The sequence below is a fragment of the Anthonomus grandis genome, chromosome 2, assembly GCF_022605725.1.
Source record: "Anthonomus grandis grandis chromosome 2, icAntGran1.3, whole genome shotgun sequence".
Classification (NCBI taxonomy): Eukaryota; Metazoa; Arthropoda; class Insecta; order Coleoptera; family Curculionidae; genus Anthonomus; species Anthonomus grandis.
The window spans coordinates 27,735,485-27,759,156 of NC_065547.1; the positions used below are offsets into that span (position 1 = coordinate 27,735,485).

At 32.7% G+C, this 23,672-nt stretch overlaps 1 protein-coding gene across 3 annotated transcripts in view; it reads right to left on the bottom strand.

Moving 5' to 3' along the window:
• The window catches only part of LOC126733442 (major royal jelly protein 1-like), a 78,302-nt gene that overhangs the window by 42,882 nt on the left and 11,748 nt on the right, over positions 1-23,672 (bottom strand). The window contains exon 1 of one of the 3 annotated variants that reach the window (XM_050436751.1): positions 5,044-5,144. The exons of 1 other annotated variant lie outside the window; for it this stretch is intronic. In XM_050436751.1, the coding sequence (XP_050292708.1) occupies positions 5,044-5,047 (4 nt within the window). In that variant the 5' untranslated portion in view covers positions 5,048-5,144. Of the gene's footprint in view, positions 1-5,043; positions 5,145-12,984; positions 13,141-23,672 lie in introns of those variants that run through there. One more of the 3 variants, XM_050436750.1, reaches the window with a different exon arrangement.

Genomic DNA, 23,672 nt, shown 5'->3' on the forward strand with positions numbered 1-23,672 from the left:
CAACTTAGGCGTTAGCAAGTAGCCTAAATATCCCTCATTATGATTTAGGCCTTGATCTAAAGTAAAAAGCACTAAAAATTGTAATTCACCAATATAAAATTAATAATCGGTCTCACTTGACTGTCTGTAAACTGGGTAAAATAGGCCTATTTCGAAGGTAATTTTGCACTAAATGTTGATTATGATTATTAATCTGTAAGTGAAACGGCTTTAAAATTACGAAATATATCATCTTTGCAATTTAAACAAATAAAGTATGAGTCTAATAGCGAATTCCATCGGAAAAAAATTGTTGCACTAGGGTGGCACCGACTTTGATTCGGTTCAGGTAAAAAATCGCGCTGTTGCATTGCCAATGGTTTTTGGATTTGTTGTTAGTTGAGTTTATGTTTTACGTTACCTTTCCTTAAAATTTAATTTTGCTTATATGGAATTATTTATGAAGTTCTTACTTCCTCAAATAATAATCGCCATGTTTTCTACTTACGGGACAGGAACTAGAGCCGCACGACCTCCCATAGCTCGTGCGGAATTGGATGCACTTAGGGCCAACAATTCTAAACTCTTGTGTTTAGAATAGATATTTTTAATAGGGGTAGGAGGGTAACTTAAAGGCAAATTGAGCATAATTATAAGATTATAAAGAGTTTATTGTAAAAAAGGTATACAACAGAGGTTGCATATAATATCTATTTTTTTTGTGTTTTCCCTATGCCTAGTAGTATTCTTGAGAGACTTCATTTCCGGTTTGTCTTTTCTATTATACAGCATTGAGAAAACTTCACCTTGTTTACTTTTCTTACTATTTACTAACCCTTCGAGGTGCTTGTTTCATCGGAGCATTGTCTCCAGTGTTAATTCGATGCTGCACCAAATCAGTACTTCCCAGGTCATTATCGTGCAAGGAAAACACATCTTGATTTTCTTTAAGAAGACGTCACAATTTACTATACTGGTCCATGGTTAAATTATTGGCAGAAGATTCTTCAAAAAGGTTTTGTAAACGTACAGGAAAAGATCTGCTTAAATAACGACTTCTATCAGCATTTTTCATGACTGCCACTACTTCAGAGCATACGCTAATTTTCTCTCCTTGTTTCAGGTATTGATCATATCCTTTTAAATTTTCCATTCGAAATAAAACAGTAGATTTCTTCTGCGTAGATAACGTCTTTGCTAGAAAAATTCCTTGACTCAGCATCAGTTTCTCCCTATTTTCTTCCAGTTGTGGCATTAACCACCACCTCTGAATTTGCTGGTATGGGAATATCCTTATATAACTTAACGACTCTGGTATTTCCTTTATGTTCATGTAGCCGGTGCATAAAAACCTATTCATTTCTCGTCGTCAATATCCGGTTATATACATCCATTTTAAACTGCTGGGCATTCATAACATTTAGTCCCAATATGGCATCATCCATGATTTCTGCCACAAGTACTGGCTGTTGGAATTTGGTTAAGCTAATGGTGACTGTAGCTTCACGTAATCCAAGAATAGGGATCTTTTTTCCATCCGCGGACTCCAGAATTAAATTTGGTGGTTCTGAAATCCTACAGAGAGCTACGATGTTCGGCTTTACGATAGTATGACTTGATCCTGTATCCATCACCATCTCACATTTGCGGCCGCATATTTTTTCTGGTACTATCAAGCTCTCTCTAGGACGTGGCAGCCGGCTTAGTCTTATAGCGCCTCATAAAGCTGACTAGTTGAAGTTTTCCTGGTTCCTTGGGTCTCTCAAAGGCTTGGGGCATTGACGTTTAAGGTGCCCCTCCTCATTACAATTCCCACATTGAAATGGTCTTTTAGGTTTTTTAGCTAAAAATGACTCAATCTTCTTTAGGCGGTCTTCGAGATCACTTTCCGAAGTTCTGATTTGTTTTATCCGTATCTGTCTTCTAGTTGCTTGAAAAGCTCATATAGTCCATGCTCTCGAGTCCATGAGCCATCGAATAACTAACATATAGCAATCTGGAGATGCATGCCAATACTGTCTAGAGATTATGAGCACCCTTATTTGTAACTCAAAAACATGTAATAAAAACCATAATGTTAAAAAATCAAATATACCCAAAAATAATATAATTTTTTTAATATTAATATTATTAAGGAGCCAAATGTCTTAAGTTAGGTCAATTGTTTATGAAAAAAGTTATTAGGCTTAGCTTTAGAAATAATACATTCCACATCAGGAACAACCATCACTCAATTGAAGCAAGGTTCAAAAACTCAACACACTTCATGTGCCTAACATTTCGTTTGCTGCAACTCAAAGATATATTTTGTTTATTCTATCTAAAGTATTAAACATACGTGAAAAAAATATAACAATTACATGAAAATAATAACATTGATCTATGATTGCTCAATAATTTCGAAAGCATCTGTTATGGTATATCCTGTTTCAATCGCATCATATTTTAATTTAAATTTTATATCTTTCTCTAGATTATTATTACTGCACATACATATTTGTTGTTTAATAATTAATTATTGAATGATATTAATTTTTCCACAGTATTTATCACAAACAGGTAGTTCTGCCCATTGTGCCCCAAAACTATGCATATTAGTAATTATCTATATTGTTTTTTTTGGGAAATGAATTTCTTATCTTATTTTTTTTGTTTTTTGATTGGAGATTGTTTGAGGAATATTGTGCCATTCTTCCCTAGCAGCATGAATGCACGTCGATTTATGTAACAATCATGTTCTATGGGGCGCCAGTGCGGAACCGTCCAAACTATTGATGTCAGATACTCATTTACAATTCTGGTACGGTGAGGCCATAAAAGCCAAAACCTCACCACAAAGCTCTTCGACATAGTCTGACGTAGGGCCCTAGAATCTCTCTAATGTATCTGTGACGTAATTGTGCGTTGAAGATAAATTAATTATGTGCGACCTTAGTTTAGAACATATTTCTGCACGAAACAAGTTCTTGTGCCGTCAGAAAAAAACAGCAAGTTCCAAAATTCTGCAGCTAAAGCCATGTGCTCTTCTGCCCACTGTATTCAACGAACTGTGCGCTCAGGTTGTGGTCGTGGTACTTACTGGTCATCGACGACACCTCTTTCTTAATGTAGAGACCGATATTTGAACTCCAAATTATCACGCATATCTTTTTTGTAGAATATAAAGTTTGACGGGGCGTAATGTTTACTGTTATTATTTGCAAATTAATTAGCAAACATCTTATAAGTCTGTCAGGATATCAATAAAACATTAAACAAAGCCATAAAACATCAATTAAAGACAAATTTTTAACATTACATACCTGATAAAGAGTATCGGTGAGCAACTTAGAACATTGAATACACTAGAATAAGCATTAACTGTTTTTGGATTGAGGGCACCATCTACACATGGGATATTGTTGATAAACAAGCTAAGTATTGAATGTTGTCAATGATGACTCAATTTTAACAGAGGAAAATAAAGTGATTTAATAAATTATTGCAACAGCAACACAGCTGCGTAGTCTTAGCCCAAGTATGACGCAAATATATCCAATTAGATTCTCATATGGACTTAACGCTGGCCACTCCAAGACAGGAATATCTTGAGTAATTCTTGCGATGTGGTGCTTGGCGTGATAATGCACAATAAAATTATTTTCAATAAAGTCAATATACGGAACAGCAAAATCTTGCGGAATTGCATTAAATACCTGACAGCGAAAGAGCCTCTCGGAATGACGTTTACCTTTGTGCGTACCTCTAGAGAAATTCCAGCCCAAATCATAAGTGCATTATGCAAAACGTTTTTTTATGGTCTTTGCAATACCCTTCCACGATCATCAGAAGAATACAGGTTAAATATCAAGTCATCAGCAAACAAAACCATCCATTTTTTTCAATACCCCAGTATTGACGTCAACGAGACTCTTTGATTGTTTTTTTGTTCAAATAAACGAACGATTATTGTTTGTATGTTATTAGAACAATACATCGCAAAACATTTAAAAAAATGTATGTATAAAATGTCATCTGCTCCTTTTTTTGTGGTGGTGAATGTATAGTTATGCCATTTATATTTTTGTACCTGCAGACACTCTAGATGCCAGAAAATAAAGTTTATTGTTTGATACACAACACTCCAACTAGCTAATTAGCTAAATAAGATTTGATTAATTAATAATTCAATTGGAATAATTATTTGTATATATACAGGGTGTTACAAAATTTGGTGGCAAATATTTTAAAAGCGTATTGTTGGAGTTAAAATAAGACTTTTTTTCCTGTAAACATGTGTCCTAAAATGCACCCCCTCAGAGCTATTATCGCCCGCGCAAATTACTTGAAGAAAATCGATTATTTGGAACACTGGCTACAGTAATGCGTCCAATTTTTTGAAAGTTTGCAAGTCCTCATTGTTTTAGGTCCTCTTGACATTTTCCGTCCCAAAAATGCTGTAAAGCCACTTTTAGGGAAGAATTTACGGGGCTTACCCTTATGAAGGCCCATATCGAATATGTCCAACAAGAGATTTGAAAATCTAGAACACCATCTAATTAGCCATGAAAAATTTAAAACTATCGTTTTTTGCATTTTTTTCGATAAAATTAATTTGACTTGACAAGAATTAAAGTAGTCACTGCCCACATCTGCTTCGAAAAAATGCAAGAAACCAAAATTTTTAAGTTTCTTTAATAGCTAACTAGGTGGTGTCTAGGTTTTTAATTTTCTTATCAGAAACATAAGATACAGGCCATCAGAAGTGTAAGCTTCCCTGAGTCGTCCTCTAAAATTAGATTTACACGATTTTTGGAAAGGAAAATAAAAAGAGCAGCCAAAAAACGAACACATGCAAATTTTCGGAAGAATTGATGTATGATTCCAGCTACGGCTCAGAATAATCGATTTTCTTCAAGCAATTTATGCGGGATGTTGGTCTGAGAAGCCTTTTAGGATACATGTTTGTAGGGAAAAAATCTTATTTTAACTCAAACAATACGCTCTTATAATATTTGCAACGAATTTTGTAACGTCCAATATATCTATTTTTATTTTTTTTGTTGTATATATAAATCTACTTACACATGTTTTCTATACTTAACAATACATTATGGTTGTGATATTATTGCTGAGAACCTTAAATAGGGCATTAATAATCTTATCAAGAAATGTAAAAACATAAGTATTATGAAGTCGTACAATAATTTATTTGGCCTTCATTAGCTTTTAAAAATTATTTATATCCTAATGTATGGAAAACTTTATACTTACATAGAAAAAAACAATACTGTGATAAAAAAATGATTGATGTGGTATTTTAGTTCATTTGTAATAAGTGGTATTTCTGATTAAAGACAAAACTTGTAATATTATTGTAACGTAATTCAGAAACTTCTTACTTCTGCATTTACTCTAGGAATACTCTTTTATGTTAGCGATACACCTTTATTGTTAGTGAATACCCATGGAACAATTTAGAAATGTTTAGAATTATCCACATTGTTTTTGCCGATGACTAATAATTTTAAGAGAAGCCTGACAGTCAAAGCAAGGAAGTATACAAATTACAAAGTCTAGAATCATAAGTGGGGTCCTTGCTTGAGGTCCTTGCTTAATAAACTACAAAAACTATAGGTTAAAATAGTAAGCTAAACGTAAGTAGAACCCTAAGTAAACTTAAACTTAATTAACTTAAACTACAAAATACGAGCAAAATATTACAGGAACTTTGAAAATAATTAACGTATTTGCATTGTCATAATACTGCTTCCCTCTCAAGTTTAATCGTTTCGATCAAATAACACCTCCAGAGTCAAAGATGATAAGGCGCTAGCAGGACGATGTTTACAATTTTCCGATGTTTACTAGATCCGGTACACTACGTCGTTGATTCTAATGACCACATGGAATGGACATTTCAATCTTTCTGCAGCTTTAGCCCTTTATCCTCTCTGGATTAAATAACCAAACTCTTTCCTCAGGATTAAAACTGGCAGAATTTGTCTTTATGTCATAACGAATCTACTAACGTAACTATATCATTCTGTTAACTTCTAGGTGAAGCTTATCCCGTACTCCTTCGTGGACTATTTGAAAACGCCCTTATAGATGATCGACGTACTCCTCACGGGCTTCAGGCATATGGGGTATTCCAGTAATAATGTCCAAAAGTAAACGAAGTTCATCTCAAGACAACTTTTGCCGCGCTTTTTCCTTATTGGAATATTGGTAACTCAAAATTTCTTCCTTGGTCTGAATGTATTTCTCTAGAGACACTAAATCGGCATATCCTATTCTTGAACAGCACTTCAGCTTCTATAGTTGCTTCTTGGTTTCAAATGTGATAAACCTCGAGCCACTGACTAAAGTAATCCATAGCAACAAGAGCATATCGATTTCTAAAGCTGCTAGTAGACAAAGGTTCTGCTATTTTTATGGTTATTCGTTCAAAGGGTGGTGCACCCTTTGCTACTGCATTATTTTTCCTCTAGTCTGGATTATTGGGCCCTTGCTCGACGAACACTACTCACACTGTCGGCACCAGCGTTTAACATCTTCATGTCTGTTCAGCCAATGAAACCGTTCTCTCACTTTTGCCAAGGTCTTACTGACTCTAAAATGTCCTTCGCCAACACTGTCATGGACAACTTCAAAAACTTCAGATATGTCTTTTCCTTTCCATCTACGCTCTCTCAGACTTTTTAATTAATTCTAAATTCCCTTTTAAGATTTTCTTTTTAAGATTTTCTTTTAAATTCCGTAAGTCTTCTTTCATGTTCTTTAAATGGTGTTCTTGTTTCCTGTCTTGATCTTCATTTTCTTTCTTAAGGTCATCTTTCATGGGCTTCATGATACATTATGTATACATTTTCTTTGTTCAAATCGGATTTAATTGTCTAAATTAAATTTTCCTATTTCTTGTCTCGTTATTCGTGTGCTTCTCTCTGTTTATGGTCTCATTCTTCTTGTTCTTGTCTTTGTTTTTTATCTCGTTCTTCTTGTTGTTCCTTCTGCGTACTGTATTGTTCCTCTTTCTGTCTTTTATCTCTTTACAATCTCTTTCCTGTTGTTTTACTTTCTGTTCATCAAAATTCCTTAATAGCAGCTCCATTAATTTCTCGGTCTTCTTCTTGGCCTGACTTGTTGTTAAAACCATCCACTAAAATGGGCTTCTAATTATCATTTATGTCTGACATCAACTGTAACATAATTCAGAAACACACTCCTATACTTTCTCCATGAATACTCTTTTATGTCAGGAACACACCTTTATTGACAACATCAAAAATTAACCTGACTCGCGTTGACTGTCGTTTAATTGTTTCTATTCAACTGACTAAACAATTAACGCTGAATGACTTGTCACGAAACGCGATCTGTTTTAAAGACCCATGGAATAATTTAAAAATGACAGTTAAAGCAAGCAAGTATACGAATTCTGGAAAATTTAAAATACAGAGATTTACAATAGTTTACCTTTTTTCTACCTGTTTTCAAAGTTTTTTTACTGTTTTGCTCTTATTTTGTAGCTTTAGTTAATCAGATAAGTTTATTTAAGTTTCTACTTACGTTTATTTAAGCATTTTCTTCTATAAAGTCTAGTTTTTAGTGGTTCATTTTATTTAAAGGCTCCATTCGGACCCCAACTTAAATTATGTAGGTTATTTTATTGTTAATCCTGGTAGTCTCAATTTTCTTTGACCGACTTTGTATACTTGGTTGCTTTGACTGCAACTGTTCTCTTGAAATTATTGGTCATCATTGGTAAAAACAATTTAGGAACTTCTAAGCATTTCTGAATTGTTCCATGAATCTTTCTAACGGATTGCATTTCATGCCATTTTAATTAGTTTTCTACAAGATAAAATTATAGAACTATTGAGGCATAAATTGAAGCATGTCCATCCTGATCTTGGAAACAACAAGGAAAGTGTAACCACTAAACTACGATACATGCTGGTACATTCTTTAGAGATAAGGTACAATGAGTCCCGTTAGCAAGTATACCAGATACTATTGCAATCAACGAAATAACAATCTGAGGAAGGGATACAACAGTTTGAGTTGTCTCGCTTAGTACATCTGGCTTATCCTTTCGCCTGTACCGAATTCATGGAGTTCGAGATCCAGATACTAACAATGCCCTGAGAATAACTTACCTTAAAAATTTCGAAACTTTTGACTCATGGCTGGTCTAGAGATCTACCAAGCTCTAGGTAGAAGATAGCACCGGAAGAAGTTCGTTCTTTTTTATCAAATTATTTATTAGTTGACTTTCGTCTTCTACTTAGACATGCTTCTCTTAAGCCAACCGCACTAAGTTTATTGAGCAACAGGCCATGATTTATCATAGATTGCGGATCTGTGACAGAAAGAGTGGCTATATTACGCCCAATGTTCTGATTTGAGTCATTATTCAATGAATTGGACGCTTTTCTAAAAAAATTCGCCCTAGAGAAAAATTGAAGCTCTAAAAACCCAGTGACCCTACTGGCCAGAATGACTCACCCATAAACCATATCCTTCGGATCAAGATTCACTTCAACCATGAAACGGTTAAATCTGACATTATCGATTTTCGACTTAAACTATTTTATCTCTATATCGTCTGGGTTAAGTTCCTTTTTTGGCTATGTAATTGATAACAATATCGTCTTTTATAATATCTTTTACTTTGAACATATCCATATCTTTCTGTTCTTATTAAGAATTTTGTCAGTCTCAAAATCTTCATACTCATTATTATTCTCAATCTTCCTTTTTCCTTTTTTTCTTTTCAGAAAATCATTTTTTTTCGGACATTTTCGATTTCCTGTTTGTTTTGCTTGCTTGCTTGTTTTATGGCAATGCACCTATTTGTTTTTGTTATTCTCCGCTTTTGAATTGAGATTACGCTGGCGGTTCCATGTTCTCTTCTTCTGCAAGCGAAAACTATCGACCTCTACTACTTTAATTATTTTTTGCTTGAAAACCTAAGTCCATTCCGCTGCTTGATAGACTGGATGAACCAGGAAAATAAAGGTTATGAGGGCCAGCTAGTTGGGTGCTACCAAGCTCTAGGTATAAGAATAAACCGGCTGCCACGTCTTGAAGAGAGCTTGGTAGTACCAGGAAAAATATGATACCTTGAACCCTCTCACAGAGTGGCAGATGCAGGATCAAGTCACACTATCATGAAGCTGAACATCGTAGGTCACTGCAAAATTTCACCAACACCAAATTTAATCCTCGAGTCAGCGAGCGAATGGAAAAAGGATTCCAATTATTGAATTATTACTAGTGGCAGAAATTATTCAGACGAAGAACATTGGCTTATGCTCTGATAAAGTAGCGGTAGTTATTAAAAATGCTTATGAAATTAGAAAACCTTTTGACAAGAGTAGTAAATTACTATTTCTAAAAGAGAAAAAATGTGCTTTTCTTGTATGATAATACCTGGAAAATACTAATTTAGTGCAGCATTGAATTCACATTATAGATAATCCAATAAAACAAACATCTCGAGCAATTCCGAAGCTATGTTTCAAATTGAAGTTTCGTAAATGCTCTAATAAATGAAGACACAAGAAGTTTATTGATTACTAATTCGTTAGATCCTATAGTTTTATGAAGTGCAGTAATATCCTGGTGGATAGATGTGAAACTAGTATCATCAATGAAGAGACAATTTTTACCCTTAATATCCAAACTAGCAATATAGTTGATAAATAGCAAAAACAAAAGTTAGATCCATTACCGATCCTCGGCTGACTTTGATAGTCCAGCCATTTTTGAAAGACTTATGGAAACTGTGTGTTAAGTACAATGACTTGGGAAGCATGGTTAGTCATTATACTGCTAAAAATACTTATGATCATTTAAAAAACGTTCAAGAGGTATTTGCTAAATTGCGAGAAGCCAATCTGAAACTCCTAAAAAATGTTCTTTCTTTAAAAAAGGAGCTCTCTACCTCGGTCACGTAATATTAGAAAATGGTGTCAAGTCTGATCCAGAAACATTCGAAATTGGTCACGACTTACTAAGCTTATGAGCTTTCTGGGCCTTTGTATATGTTACAGAAGATTGGTACAAAATTTCGCCGATCTTTCAAAGGTTTTAAAATGAGCTAACAGAGGACAAAATAGTATTAAGTTGGTCAGTAGACTGTGAAAAAGCGTTTCAGGATCTAAAAAGAACTTTATGCACATCTCGAATTTTAACGTATCCAATTCCCGGAAAAAACATTTATTTTGGACACAGATACCAGCAGTGTTGAAATTGGAGCCGTCCTTGGAAAGAAATATAAAGATGGCGAACAAGTGATAGCTCATTTTAGTAAAACGCTGTCAAAGTCATAAATAAACTATTGTGTGACCATAAAAGAGCTATGGACAGCAGTACAACTCATTGAACATTTCCATGAATATTTGTATGGTCAACAATGAATTCTTAGGACTAGCAACGCTTCTCCGACATAACTGTTTCAGTTCAAAAACCCCGAAAGACAAATAGCAAGGTGGCTGCAATGGCTACAAGAGTTTCGGAGAGAAAATGATGCAGTATCTTGTTGGTGCACCCTTTGAACGAATTGCGATCAACTTAGCAGGACATTTTCTTACTAGAAGCTCCGAAAATCCCATTTCAAACCAAGAATCAACTACAGTAGTTAAAGTGGTGTTCTAGAAATTCCGATTTGGCGTCCTTAGAGAAATACGTCACAAGTATTCTCACAGGTATGCTAGTTACTGGGAATCAAGACCCGCTCAATAGTGTCCTTTAGTCTAATGAAATGGTTTGAAACTTTTTGTAATCGCACTTTTGAAACCTATTTGACAATTGTAAAATCTAAGAAAACTAAATGGGATACCTGTATATATAACTATTTCTATTGGTATATCGTCCTTTTATCCGAATCTATTGAAAAAACCCCGACAAAAGTTATCTTTGGTGATGAACTTCATTTACCAATGGATATTAATATTGGGAGGACTGACAAGGCTAAAACTTCTAAAGACTACGTCGATTATTTGAAAATGGTACATGAACAGACACGAGATAACGTTTTATTAGATACGATTTTTTTCATCATATTATGACATGAACTCGAATTCTACTGATTTTAATCCTGTGAGGAAAGTCGGACTAGTTATACCATACACCAAAGCTCAGAAGAATTGTGTAGGTCGATTTAATGTAATCCCTAAAGTCAATAATGTGGTGTACCGGCCAACGAAGATGCTGTAGGTAGCGCTTTATGATCAGGTCTTCCCATCTTTAACTTGGAAGTGTTGATTGGTCTGGACTTGTTGTTGAAACTTGATAATAAGGCAGTGGTTTTTAGTAAAGCAATGTAAATCATGAATAAATGAATGAATTACAATGTTGTAAGTTAGCAACAAGTGGCACCGTATCCACTAAACGCCTCAAACAAACAAATTCTCTTTGAGCAAATTCCATTTACCGACAACCCTCCGAAAATGTTTTGTGCGTTTTGTTCGGCACAACGTACTCGCAAGACAAATTTATTATCGCGCGCGGCGCATTTGGATTGTTTGGAGTGTTTTCTTGCAAGTCAATATGCACATTAAGAGTACTTTCTCGAGATCACCGAAATCGATTCTCTTGTTTGCCGCAATTTCGCATCTGTATTAGAGAGAATGTGTTGTATAACACGATTTTGTTTAACATATTTTTGCTTAATTAGAAGCACTATCAGACTTCTTAAAAGTGAGATAGCCTTTTAGTTTTATTAATTTGTTACATTAGTATTATGATGAAAGTAGTTTTAAATTTAGACTGAATTACGACTGTAAATACTGATAGTTTAGTCTAAGCCCGAATAAAGCTTTTTGCAATCATTTACAGATTTCAAGAACAGGAAAAGGCCTTTGATGAGAACTCTCTATCATGTTTTCATATTTTTGAATGATATGAACGGATTTTCAAAGGCCGAGAGATAACCAAAGGTGACCAACGTCAAGGTCGTCATGTTTCTGTTTCAACTACAGAAGTCAGAAATACCAAAATCAATAAAATTGTGCACAGGTATCGTCGCATGCACGATTGCTGAGACTGTAAACGTATTTTCAGAAAAACTTTACATGATGAACTGAACACGAAGAAAAACGAAAAATGCGAACCTGTGCCAAAAACTCGTCGGTCAACAGCTCTGCTCAGATTTTCTGGAGAGATTAAATGAAGATCTTGAAGTGATGGAAAATATAATCACTTGCGTTAAAACCTAAATATATGTTATTAAAACTAAGCCATAATCCATGCCCTGAAAAAATTCCTGCAAGTTTTTTCGAAATGACGCCTGTATGGGTTCCAGAGCATCAAATTTTAAATCAAAATTATTATTTGTTAGTTTTGTGAAAACTACTAGAGCCAATTGACAAGAATTATTTAGCCGCAAGAGAGATTTCAGAGCTCGAACACGTGCCGTATTTTCCGATTGTGACCTTTTTTATTATGACGTTTTTATTTTCGAAGATTAAGTCTGTCTTAAAAGAAATCCGGCTTCAGACGATGGAAGAGGTGAACACAAAAATCAGCGAAGCTCCTAAATTCTCTTTCAATAGAAGACTTGACAATAGAAAAAACAAATGGAATGGTGTGTGACAACAATTTTGAAAATAAAACATTCTATCACAAGTAGTCTCGTTATTTAATATCCAGACCGCGAATTTGCATGAATCCAATGGTGTTAAGCAAATGCGTTGGTTGAGCTGAATTTTCTACCCAAACCCCTTTTATGATTTTTTTAAAGTTTAATTTGCACTTGTTATTTAGACTTAGCCATAAATTGTATGAACGTCATTGTTTATTTACATATTATATTTTGAAAATAAAATGTATATCTCTTATTTAAGCCCTCTACGTATTTTTCTGTGGGGATATCTAAAAAATAAAATTTATTATGATATTCTTAAAAATCAAATACATAATTGATTATATATGAAATATTTTTTCTAGAAAAATTATTTATTTTTATAAGATAAAAAATATTTCTGTGCTTGAAAGTAAATTATACTAATGCAAAAATTACTCAAAAATTACTTTATTTCATAAAAAAAATTACAATTCTGTGCGAAATAGCCAAAAATTAACTTTGTCTTTATCTAGGGGTTTTGGATATTTTTGGTAGGATGTGGGGAAGACAAGTAGATACTCGGAACCATTGGGTCTATTATGCATTACCTGTAAAAATGATTAATTAAAAGTTTTAAAAACAGTATATTACTTACCAAGTGACGAAATTTTACGATCTCACAATAGTATGAAATTTATGGAAGCAATTCACACGAATCAGACATCTTACCTTTCGATATTTATAAAATGCGAATGAAAAATTAAATTAAATAATGCTTTCAATATTCGATTCGTTGCAAATGCTTCCTAATATTTTTACATGGGCAATAAATGACACTTCGTTCTAATAAAAATAACAGACAGAAGTGACATAATAGACAGAATGTCAATTCTGTGTATTATATGCGGAAATTACACCGACTCTCACTGGTCGTTACGCATGATTCGCCCATCAATTCCATACTCTTGCCGTTGATTGAATATTTGGGAAGATAAGCAACCTTATGGGCTAAAGCGTGACCGCAAATATGCGTGAAAAATAGATGGCGATTCTCTCCAGTATGCGCGAAAATAATTTCGTCCGTCGCTTCTCATTAGTAATCGGCCGATATCCCTGAGTCGTGTGGGAGAGTTTTTGCACAGGTTCGTGTTTCCCGTATTGCAATTTGGTAGTTGTTAAAAAATTTTCTTGGATATCATAATCACAAATAGATAGATATATGTAAATGTGTTTAGTTTGTGAGACAATGGCTCCTTTAGGCAAAATTAATCAGTGTGTGTATCGTGGGTGCAATAATGTAAGAAAATGTAAAAACAATGTTCTCAGTTTTTTCAAATTTCCAATTTTAAAACCAGTGTTGCTTAGCCAGTGGATAGAAAATATAGGCAATGTGGAAACATATGTTATGAATGAAAATTTATTAAAAAACAAAGTGGTTTGCGAAAAACATTTTGACAAAATATATATTGCAGTAAGTACCTAATAAGCGAAAGAGACTTTTAAAATCAGCTGTACCAATTTCATGGAAAGGTATTATTTTTGATATTTTACTGTTTCCTTCCAAATTAGTGTTATAAATTTACTCTAAATTATAGAACCGGCCTCTAGAAGCACAATTTCTTTGTCTGATACCTGATGTAACGCTCAAAGCCTTGAGAGTTTAGATGCAAAAGTTTTATCAATAAATTGAGAAAATGGTAAGTAAAGAATATTATAATATTACTTAAACTTGACACTTTATTTTTTATAGGCATAACTGTTGTTAAAAGTACATGAGTGGGTATACTTTTAATACTCATTCTCGTGCTCGCATTACTGAAAATATTCCTATTTGCCCTTTTGCATATTTTCAAACCCTTTTACAAGTTGGTGACAAACCTTACCTATTACGACAATAAGTATTATAATATTATTATAACTATAATTATTATTATATATTACTTACATATAGACAGGATAATTCTTTTAATGCACAAATGTAAATGGACGATAGATCTCCTCATTTTAGGATAAAAAGTTTGTTTGTTTTTTAGCAAAATTTGGAAATGCCTATTTATTTTAAGAAAGCTTCGCTTTTCAAAAAAAGTTCTACAGCAAACAAATATTTTAAATTTAACAGGCCACTTAATTTGCTAACTAGAAGATGTTAAAGACGTATCACAAACATTTTTGGGCGGGATAAAGATGCTTTTTATAGGATATTACTTTTTATTTATAGGGTCCGCTAATTATTTTTTGGTTTGAAACTTTTTTAAAGATTTTAGATATTAGAGTAAATGTTTTAAAAAGCAAATTACAGAAATGTAACGTTACAGGGAAACAATACAGCAATTGTACACAAATAAATATAAGCTATTTGCAATACTCTATCCTTGTAATGTTTTTGTTTTAGCGGACACCATCAAAACTTATTCCAGAAAGAGAAATCCAGCAGTTGACGATGATAATGATGAGGCAGATATAAATTTATTTATTTATAGTGTTAAGCGTTTATGTACCACCCCCGAAAACCCTGTAACTGAAAAAAAAGAATTATGTAAAATAATAAGCCCAGAACGACAGGCAAATGAACTATGTCAAATATCAAGTCCCTCATCCACAAAATCCGATACAAAAAAACAGTTGGGTGCTGTACATTTTAAAATAGATGTTTTAAAAAACCAAATTAGGGCTAAAAGAATGCAACATATCCGTTTAAAAAGAAAAAGAAATGTAAATACAAATATTTTTAGAGTTTAGGGGAGTTACTCTAGAATGGTTAAAATTTTGTTTTGTTAGACAGAAAAAAGTTTGTTTGGCCAAATGGCAGTTTGTCTGAACTTTGTGTAGTAAGCAGGGTTCGTTTCTCGGTCCTATTTTATTTCTATTGTATATAAATGACCTGGCGTCTCTCCAGATAAGAGGATTCTTCACTATTTTTGCAGATGACACCACTATTTTATGGACAGACAATAATAAAAGCACATTATCAAGAACAATTTCTAAAGATTTATTAATGATTAAACAGTGGTCTGATGCTAATTTGTTGTCTTTAAACATAGATAAGACTAAATTGTTAAGTTTTTATGTTCAGAGCAGTTCATGATTCACAACAAAGAATTGGAAGTGAATAATTTTAACAGATTTCTTGGAATTGTTATCGATCATAAACCTAAGTTTTATGGAGATATGTCAGGAGGCAAAAACTAGCTCGACGATGTTTTCGAAATACGAAAGGAAAAGATGTTAACTTGTAATATTTTATGTTTTCAAATAACGCCAGAAACAAATAAAAAACCATTTTGCCAAATTTCACCTTTTTCCTGAATATTAGGAAGTATTTGGCATTTTTCCAATTTTTTAATTGCATTTATATTGCGCAACTTTTGCCTAATTAAACCATTTACTGCTCATCCTTATTTTGGACTTCCTGTATAATCGCGATGAGACCCTTCATACTGTTAAACAAAATATTTGTTTTTTTTTCTTATTAACTTTTTCTAGTTTTAAGAATTAGTAATTAAGTGTTTGCCTGTATTGCAAATTAAAATATGGCCTATTTTCTATATTTTATAGTGTTGCTACACCCTTATTCAAAACCTTTTAAATTTTGCAATTTTATTTTTATATTAATTTCAGTTAAAGGTATCTATTTTTCAATACTTTTGTCCAAAAAAAGTGTACTTCACAGATCTCAGTACCCTACACAGTTTTTGAGATATTGGCTGGTTTCACAAACCCGTATTTTCAAAAATCACATTACGCTACTTTTTGCAAAAAATTATTGACTCTAAAAAACTATAGTACCGTATATAGATATTAAATCTTTAATTATTTAATTTACTCTTTATATTTACGTGAAACCTACCTATATCATCACCTTTATTAAATATTTTTGTTAATTTTCTAATTAATAAATAAAAGCTTATTGAATTTTTGTTTTGTTTTTATTTATTTATTTTTGTCTCAAAAAAGGATTTTGGTAAGTAATTTATTATTTGTTAATAAAATTTAAGTTGTAAGAGATAGCACTTTCCAATACATTACTTGACCACCACATTTATCTATAAGTTATAGTTATTTATGCGAAATCACAGCGCATTTAAATATCGGCAATAACAAAATAAATAAAAGCGCTGTTATCATCATCGCCCTTGTCTTAAAAAAATAACAAAACGGCCGGGCGCCCAAAGATTCCCGCGTCGTTAAACTGCAAATGGTCAATATAGCGCCGACAAAGAAAAACAAAGTTGATGATGGCTCTTTAAAGACAGAACGTCGTATTTTAAATTTAAAGATGTCATCGTATAGGCGAGAAAAAGTGGTCACAATAATTTATTCATTTAATAAATACTTTTGTCATATATTTTGAAATAACGCCAGAAAAAAAATAAAATGATTTTGCCAAATTTAGATTTTACAAAGTATTTAGATTTTATTATAAAAGGACACTATATCGCTCAACTTTCCTCTAATTATACCACCTCTATTGACGTCCTTTATAACCGTGATGCGGGGTCTTTAAACAAAATGTTTTTTTTTGTTACTAGGTATCTTTTTATAGTTTTAAGCATAGTTGTAAAAATGTTTATTTTTTTTTTGTTACTAGGTATCTTCTTATAGTTTTAAGTATTGTGGTTAGTTGTATTTGTTGTTAGTTGTAACAACTGGTAATTGAGAATTTTCCTGTGTCGCTTAAAACTTAAAATGTGGAGTATTTTCTATTTCTATTAACATCCTCACTCACAACCCCTTACTTTACAGATCTCACTACGCTGCACAATTTTTCAGATATTGAATCACATGATAAAATGGGTTACTTTTTACAAAAAATTATTGATCAAGAAGTTATATGACCATCGGTATTAAGTCTTATGAATAATTTCAATTATTCTTTATAATATTTACGTGAAACCTACTTATATCCTAAAATTTGTTCCATATATTTTTTGTATATTAGTTTTTAGTGCAACGGGCTTTTTATTTAAAAACTTGACCCTCTTGAACACAAAATGGAGGAAACATAATGTTTGTTAGAATTATAACTTGTATTAAACTTTGTTGGTAATTTTGTAAAAATAGCTTTTTATATATATTTATGTATTAATTTTTGTCTCAAAAACATATTTTGGTAAGTAATTATTTGTTTATAAAATTAAACTTTTAAGAAATTTCAATATGCCTCCACCCTTAAGTATATCACTTATCACTTGACCACCCCATAAACGACACGTGTTGTATGTTCAAAAAAAATAATAAAAACATAGTTGGCAGCATCATCCCATATCTTAAAAAAATATCCAACACGGCCGCGTAACCGGAGATTCCAGCGTCGTTAAAAACCTGACTCAAAGAAGCCAAAAGCCATGTCCACGCAGCTAAAATAAATCGTTCCTAGATTTGACGCTTCGCGGCAGCACCACACGGTGCACGAAACTGAACGGCAATCCGATAGTCGACCGGGTACACTTTTTAACACAGGATTGCGTATCTTCCCAAATATTCAATCAACGCTCTTGCTATAAACAAAAAAATAAACTAAACAATACATGACTTCCGCGTCAGACTTAACCCAGTCAACCTGTGGTTATTTCAAGCTCGCTTGTCTTCAGCTGTTTACCGGTTAGCCTGGTGAACCTATGATCTGACCAGCGGGGCTATTCGACCAGCTTCTGTGTGCTCTGCTTGGTTGAGGAGATAAATTTCAAAATATACTTTTCTTTCTGAACTGCTCTTTCGCAGGGGTAGCTGAGTTAGAAGATGGTTCTCTGTCGGGGCATGGCAGTTCGCTTTTCCCGTGATGCATCTGCCATAAATAAGATGAGCCAATTACCGGCTAGAGGATGCCGAGGTAACATGATGACGTCAAATGACGTTAAGTGACGTTATTTTTAGGTCAAATTTGGGAAACAGACTTTAATGAGCTAAAATGATGTCCAGAAGAAGTCTTTTAGGAACAGAATCATTTTAGGATTAGAATCAATTTAACGTCTGTTGTCAGGCAACGTATTTCACAATATTAACACCTGTCCATCAGATGTCATCTAAAAAAAGTTATTGATTTTTTTGTAATTGTCTGTAGTCGATCTAGTAATCAAGTTTTTCTTCACGTTACGTTTTGTTAGTTGTGGCATTTTGTTTGTAAAAGAATCCGTAGGGTGGATTGTACCCGGATTGAACTTATTTTTGCTTGTCATTACAATTTTAGTACGGTATATTTCACGAAGTTTGTGTATGTTTTAATCGAGAGTTTGAAATTATTATATGGTGTTTTGTAGTCGGGAGAAATCAGTTATTTGTCCCTAATTGCAAATTCTTTTTTTGCGAACCGACGAAGAGGGCAGTTTGCTGGGGCGCGAGCTAACATCTGTAAAAGACGTACTTATGTCGTCCTAATTGGTTATGTCAGGTTTATCGTTCATATCCATCATACACAATAACGTCTACTTTGCCGTCTTTAAAATGACTCTTTTATTACGGGTAAATATTGAGTTTCTTTAACTTAATTCTATTAATCTAATTTTATAAATCATTAACAAAAAATCAATCGAAAATTTTAAAATAAAAAAAAATCAAAAAGAAGAGACAATGTCGAGAATTGAAGCTGGAATCATCTGCTCCATTTTGCTCTTAAGGGTGTCCCAAATTCGAGGGTGACCATGGGGATCTCGGAAACCGTAAGAGTTACGGGGTCGGTTAAATGGAGGCAAAGTTGCGCAATTTGGAGATTAATAAAATGACGTTTAAAAAATTTTAAAATTCCGGATACTTCCGGAGATATCAAAAAAAAAACCGAATTTGTCAAAATCGTTTTTACCTTCTACCGACTTTATTTAAAGAGATCATTATAGAGATTTACAGAGATCGGAAAACTAAAAACAGTTTTATATAAACTGAAGCTATAAAATACTGGATCTAAATACTGGATTTAATATAGTTTCTTTTAAACCAATTCAATGAAAATGTATCCTTTCATTTTATTAAGTTTAACCAGCTAATGTTATTTTGTCATGGCCTACTATTTAAATTAAAAAAAAAAACAAAATATTAGGTTTTTTATTTGTTTTTTATTAGGTTTATTAGATAGCAATTTATATAAAACCAATTTTTTTGGAAATCCCATTGATATATCTTTCTCTCTTGCACTCATGGAGTTCTTATGGGTACTAGAAGTACTAGTAGAAGGAGTAATCGGACATGCAAGTGCGATTCCTCATTTTAAAGGCAATTAAAAATACTTTTTAAAAATAAGAAAATTCAATATGGCGCCCATAAGAAAAAATAAAGTTGATGATGATCGAAAAAAAACGAAACGTCGAATTAATTTTTTTTTTGCGAATTAATTTGAAGTGCGAAAAGTCGAGAAGTAGTATTAGTGATATTTATTTTTGAAAAATGGTACTGGATTATTGTTCAGGACCACTTAAAACAGTGTACCAAATTTGGTTATGATAGTATACAGGGTGTTGAAATAAATTGAAGTCAAATTTTTAAAAGGCGTAATGACATTCTTAATCAAATACGAATATTTTTTAAATTTTTGGCTAATTGGCATGCGTCTTGAGAACACAAATGTTGGAAATCTCCTTCAATAAACAACAATCGATCATATTATCATACTATTTTGGGCTCAATTTGTTTGTTTTTTTATGAGTTTGTTAAATTCCAAAGATATGATTGTGTCTGCTTAAAAATTATTTTGTGGGAATTTTACCCAAGTATGCTATGAAAGGAAATGTTCCTGACAGTTTGTCAAAGTTTTCATGCATTTAGTTCATTTTGACTGCCTGTCGAACAATTATGGGTGATTATCATTTAAACGAAAGAGTTGAAGTAGGCTAGTTGGCGATGGAGTTAGAACATTTCGTGAAGCTGCGGCGGAATTTAACAGGAGACATCCTGGTAAAAACATCCATCATTCAACAATAGCCAGAATAAACTACGCGTTTGATCAGTCTGGTTCAGTAGGTCGAGTACCTCCTCATTTACATCGTAATCGAGCAAATAATAATAACCAAATAATTCTTGAATACTTTAATGCTAATCCGCAATCTAGCATTAGAGTTGCTAGTGCCAACTTAAATATTTCCAAAAATTGCATATGGAGGTGTTTAAAGAAAAATAACAAAAAGCCTTTCAAGCCTATATTTCTTCACACTTTGGAACACGGGGATGAAGAACGAAGGATGGAATATTGTTTGTGGTTACAAGGCGAGTATTTGGCTAACCCTACATTTTTGAAAAATATTTTATACACCGATGAGGCAACATTTACTACAAACGGCATTGTGTCATCTCAAAATATTAGAATGTGGAGTAACGTAAATCCCCATTGGGTCATACAATGTAAAAGGCAGTATTCGCAGAAAATTAACGTATGGTGCGGTATCTTGAACGAACGTATAATCGGGCCGTTTTTCTTTAATGAAAATCTAAATGGACTCAATTTTCTTCGATTCCTGGAAGGTGATTTTAGTGACGTAATCGATGATTTGCCGTTAGCCGAAACAAGAAACTTACACATACAATTTGATGGTGCGCCTATCCACAATGCAGTGGTAGTGTGGAATTGGCTAAATCAGAATTATCCGAATCGATGGATAGGACGAAACAGTCCATTAATTCAGTGGCCAGCACGTTTCCCCCACCTTTCTCCCTTAGATTTTTTACTTTGGGGAACCCTTAAAAACAAAGTGTACAAATCAAGACCGCAAACTCTACATGATCTTTGTGAGCGCATTAGACAAGAGTGTAATGAAATAAGCAGGGTACAGTTAAGAAGGGTGGTAGTAAACAACAGAAGACGCATAGAAAAATGTATAAGAATTAATGGAGGACATATTGAAGGAAGTAATATTTAGTTTTGTGGCATTAATTTTTAAATTTGAGTGTTAGCAAAGATAAAATACTAGTAGTATTAATATTTTTGGTGTTAGGTAATTCCTTAAGGTAATTATTTTCAGTTTTTGCTGCTTAGCCTACATTACATTATTAAGTAACTAGTGAAGTGTGAATTGCAACCTAACAATGAAATAAAACTAAAAAATTTATAAATGAAGTTGTATTATTGTGAAGCCCAAAATAGTATGATAATATGATCGATTGTTGTTTATTAAAGGATATTTCCAACCTTTGTGTTCTCAATACGCATGCCAATTAGCCAAAAATTTTAAAAACATTCGTATTTGATTAAGAATGTTATTACGCCTTTTAAAAATTTGACTTCAATTTATTTCAACACCCTGTATACTATCATAACCAAATTTGGTAAACTTATGTTTTGTGGTCCTGAACAATAATCCAGTACCTTTTTTTTCAAAAATAAATATCGCTAATACTACTTCTCGATTTTTCGCACTTCAAACTTGAATACAGTAGGCCATGACCTGCTTTCTCTAAATGTCGAACTTGGCTCATAAGTGCCATTTTTGACCGTCTATCCAACAAAAAAAGTTTTTGAAAATTGGTCAAGAAACAAAAATTTTAGAGGGGTGGCTAACCCTTAAGTGGGACACACTGTAAAAAGTAGCAATGAAAAACTGTTTTTAGTTTTCCGATTTCTATTTAAATAAACTCAGTAGAAGGTAAAAACGATTTTAACAATTTTCGATTTTTTTCGGATAACTCCGGAAGTATCCGGAATTTTAAAATTTTTTAAACGTCATTTTATTAAGCTCCAAATTGCGCAACTCTGCTTTCATTTAACTCTTACGAAAAACCGTAACTCTTACGGTTTCCGAGATTCCAATAGTCACCCTCGAATTTGGGACACCCTGTACAACAACTACATACAGAGGGAGCTTGGTTTATTAAAAACCAAAGCCAATTAAGACTAAAAATTACCAATTTTTAGTCTTAATATATTTAATCTCTTATAAGTATTTTTATAATAAAATAAAATTCAGTTGATTTCAATCAATACCTTTGCCTTTCAAATATTTCATTTATAACTTGATAATTACAAATACATATTATAGAATGTCTGAACCCTCATTTTTTTTTCACAACAAAAAAATAGATTACAATTTTTCTGTAAATATCCATCCTGTAAGAGTATGTTCATTTTAAATGATTTTGAGAAACAAATAAAAGATTTTTTAAATTTACTTTATACTCCATTATAAGAAAAACGAAGTGAGATCTGCAATGTTATGTATGTATTTTATTAATACTTGGAGCTATAGAATTTGTTCTTATCTTCAACAAATTTAAATAATGCTAATAGTTCTGGTTTTACACTACAATACATATTTATTTAAACATTTGTCTTGTCCTTATTTTTCAGATGAATCATTTAGCGAACTTATTTAGAAGTTTTACTTTGGCTATTTTTTCTTTCAATTAGGTTTTTTTTTTAATAATATAGTCTGAAACAACAGTTGATTCTGAAAATCTTGAAAAATAAATTGTTTAGGTATTATAAAGATAATTTTATTCTCTGCATAGCTCTATTTTCATTTTTTTATTTTATCCATTCGTTTTCAAGAAATATAAGTAAATGTGGATAAAAAATAAACCTGATTTAAAGTGAAAAAAATAAAAAATATCAAACACCTATTTCATTAAATGTTGAAAACGATCTCTTTGTTGTTGATTTGTTGCTAATTGTTGTTAATAACTGCGCGAATGTTCGCATTAGTATTTTCGAGCGGCTGACATTTGCACTTACAGCATGTCATTTTGTTTAAAAAAAAATAATTCTAGGAAAACGTGGCATATTTTTTGGGCGCCCAGTTCCTTTTATTAAGATTAAAAGTTGTCAGTATTTTCACACCGAATGTTTTCTTTAAAAAATTGTCCTTGTTTGTTTTATTTTGTTATAATGAATAAATAAATACCTAATTTGGAATTTATGTAAAAATGTTTTTTTTTAATATATTCAAGAAGTCCTCAAGTAATAGTCTTTAAACGTCGTCTTACGTTAATATTTGACGTCGTCCAGGCGTCTTTTTCAATTCTGTTTAAGACGTCTTATAGCCTTTATTATTTTAGTACCTACGTTTCATCGACGTCTTTTAGCCCCTATTGAGGATGTCTTACCAATGTTTCTTAAGACGTCATTTTGGATGTGACATTTGTACGTCACTTTAAGGTCGTAAGGACTTCAAAATGACTCGTCATATAGACCAAAAAGTACGAAAAATGACGGCTTCAAGGCGTA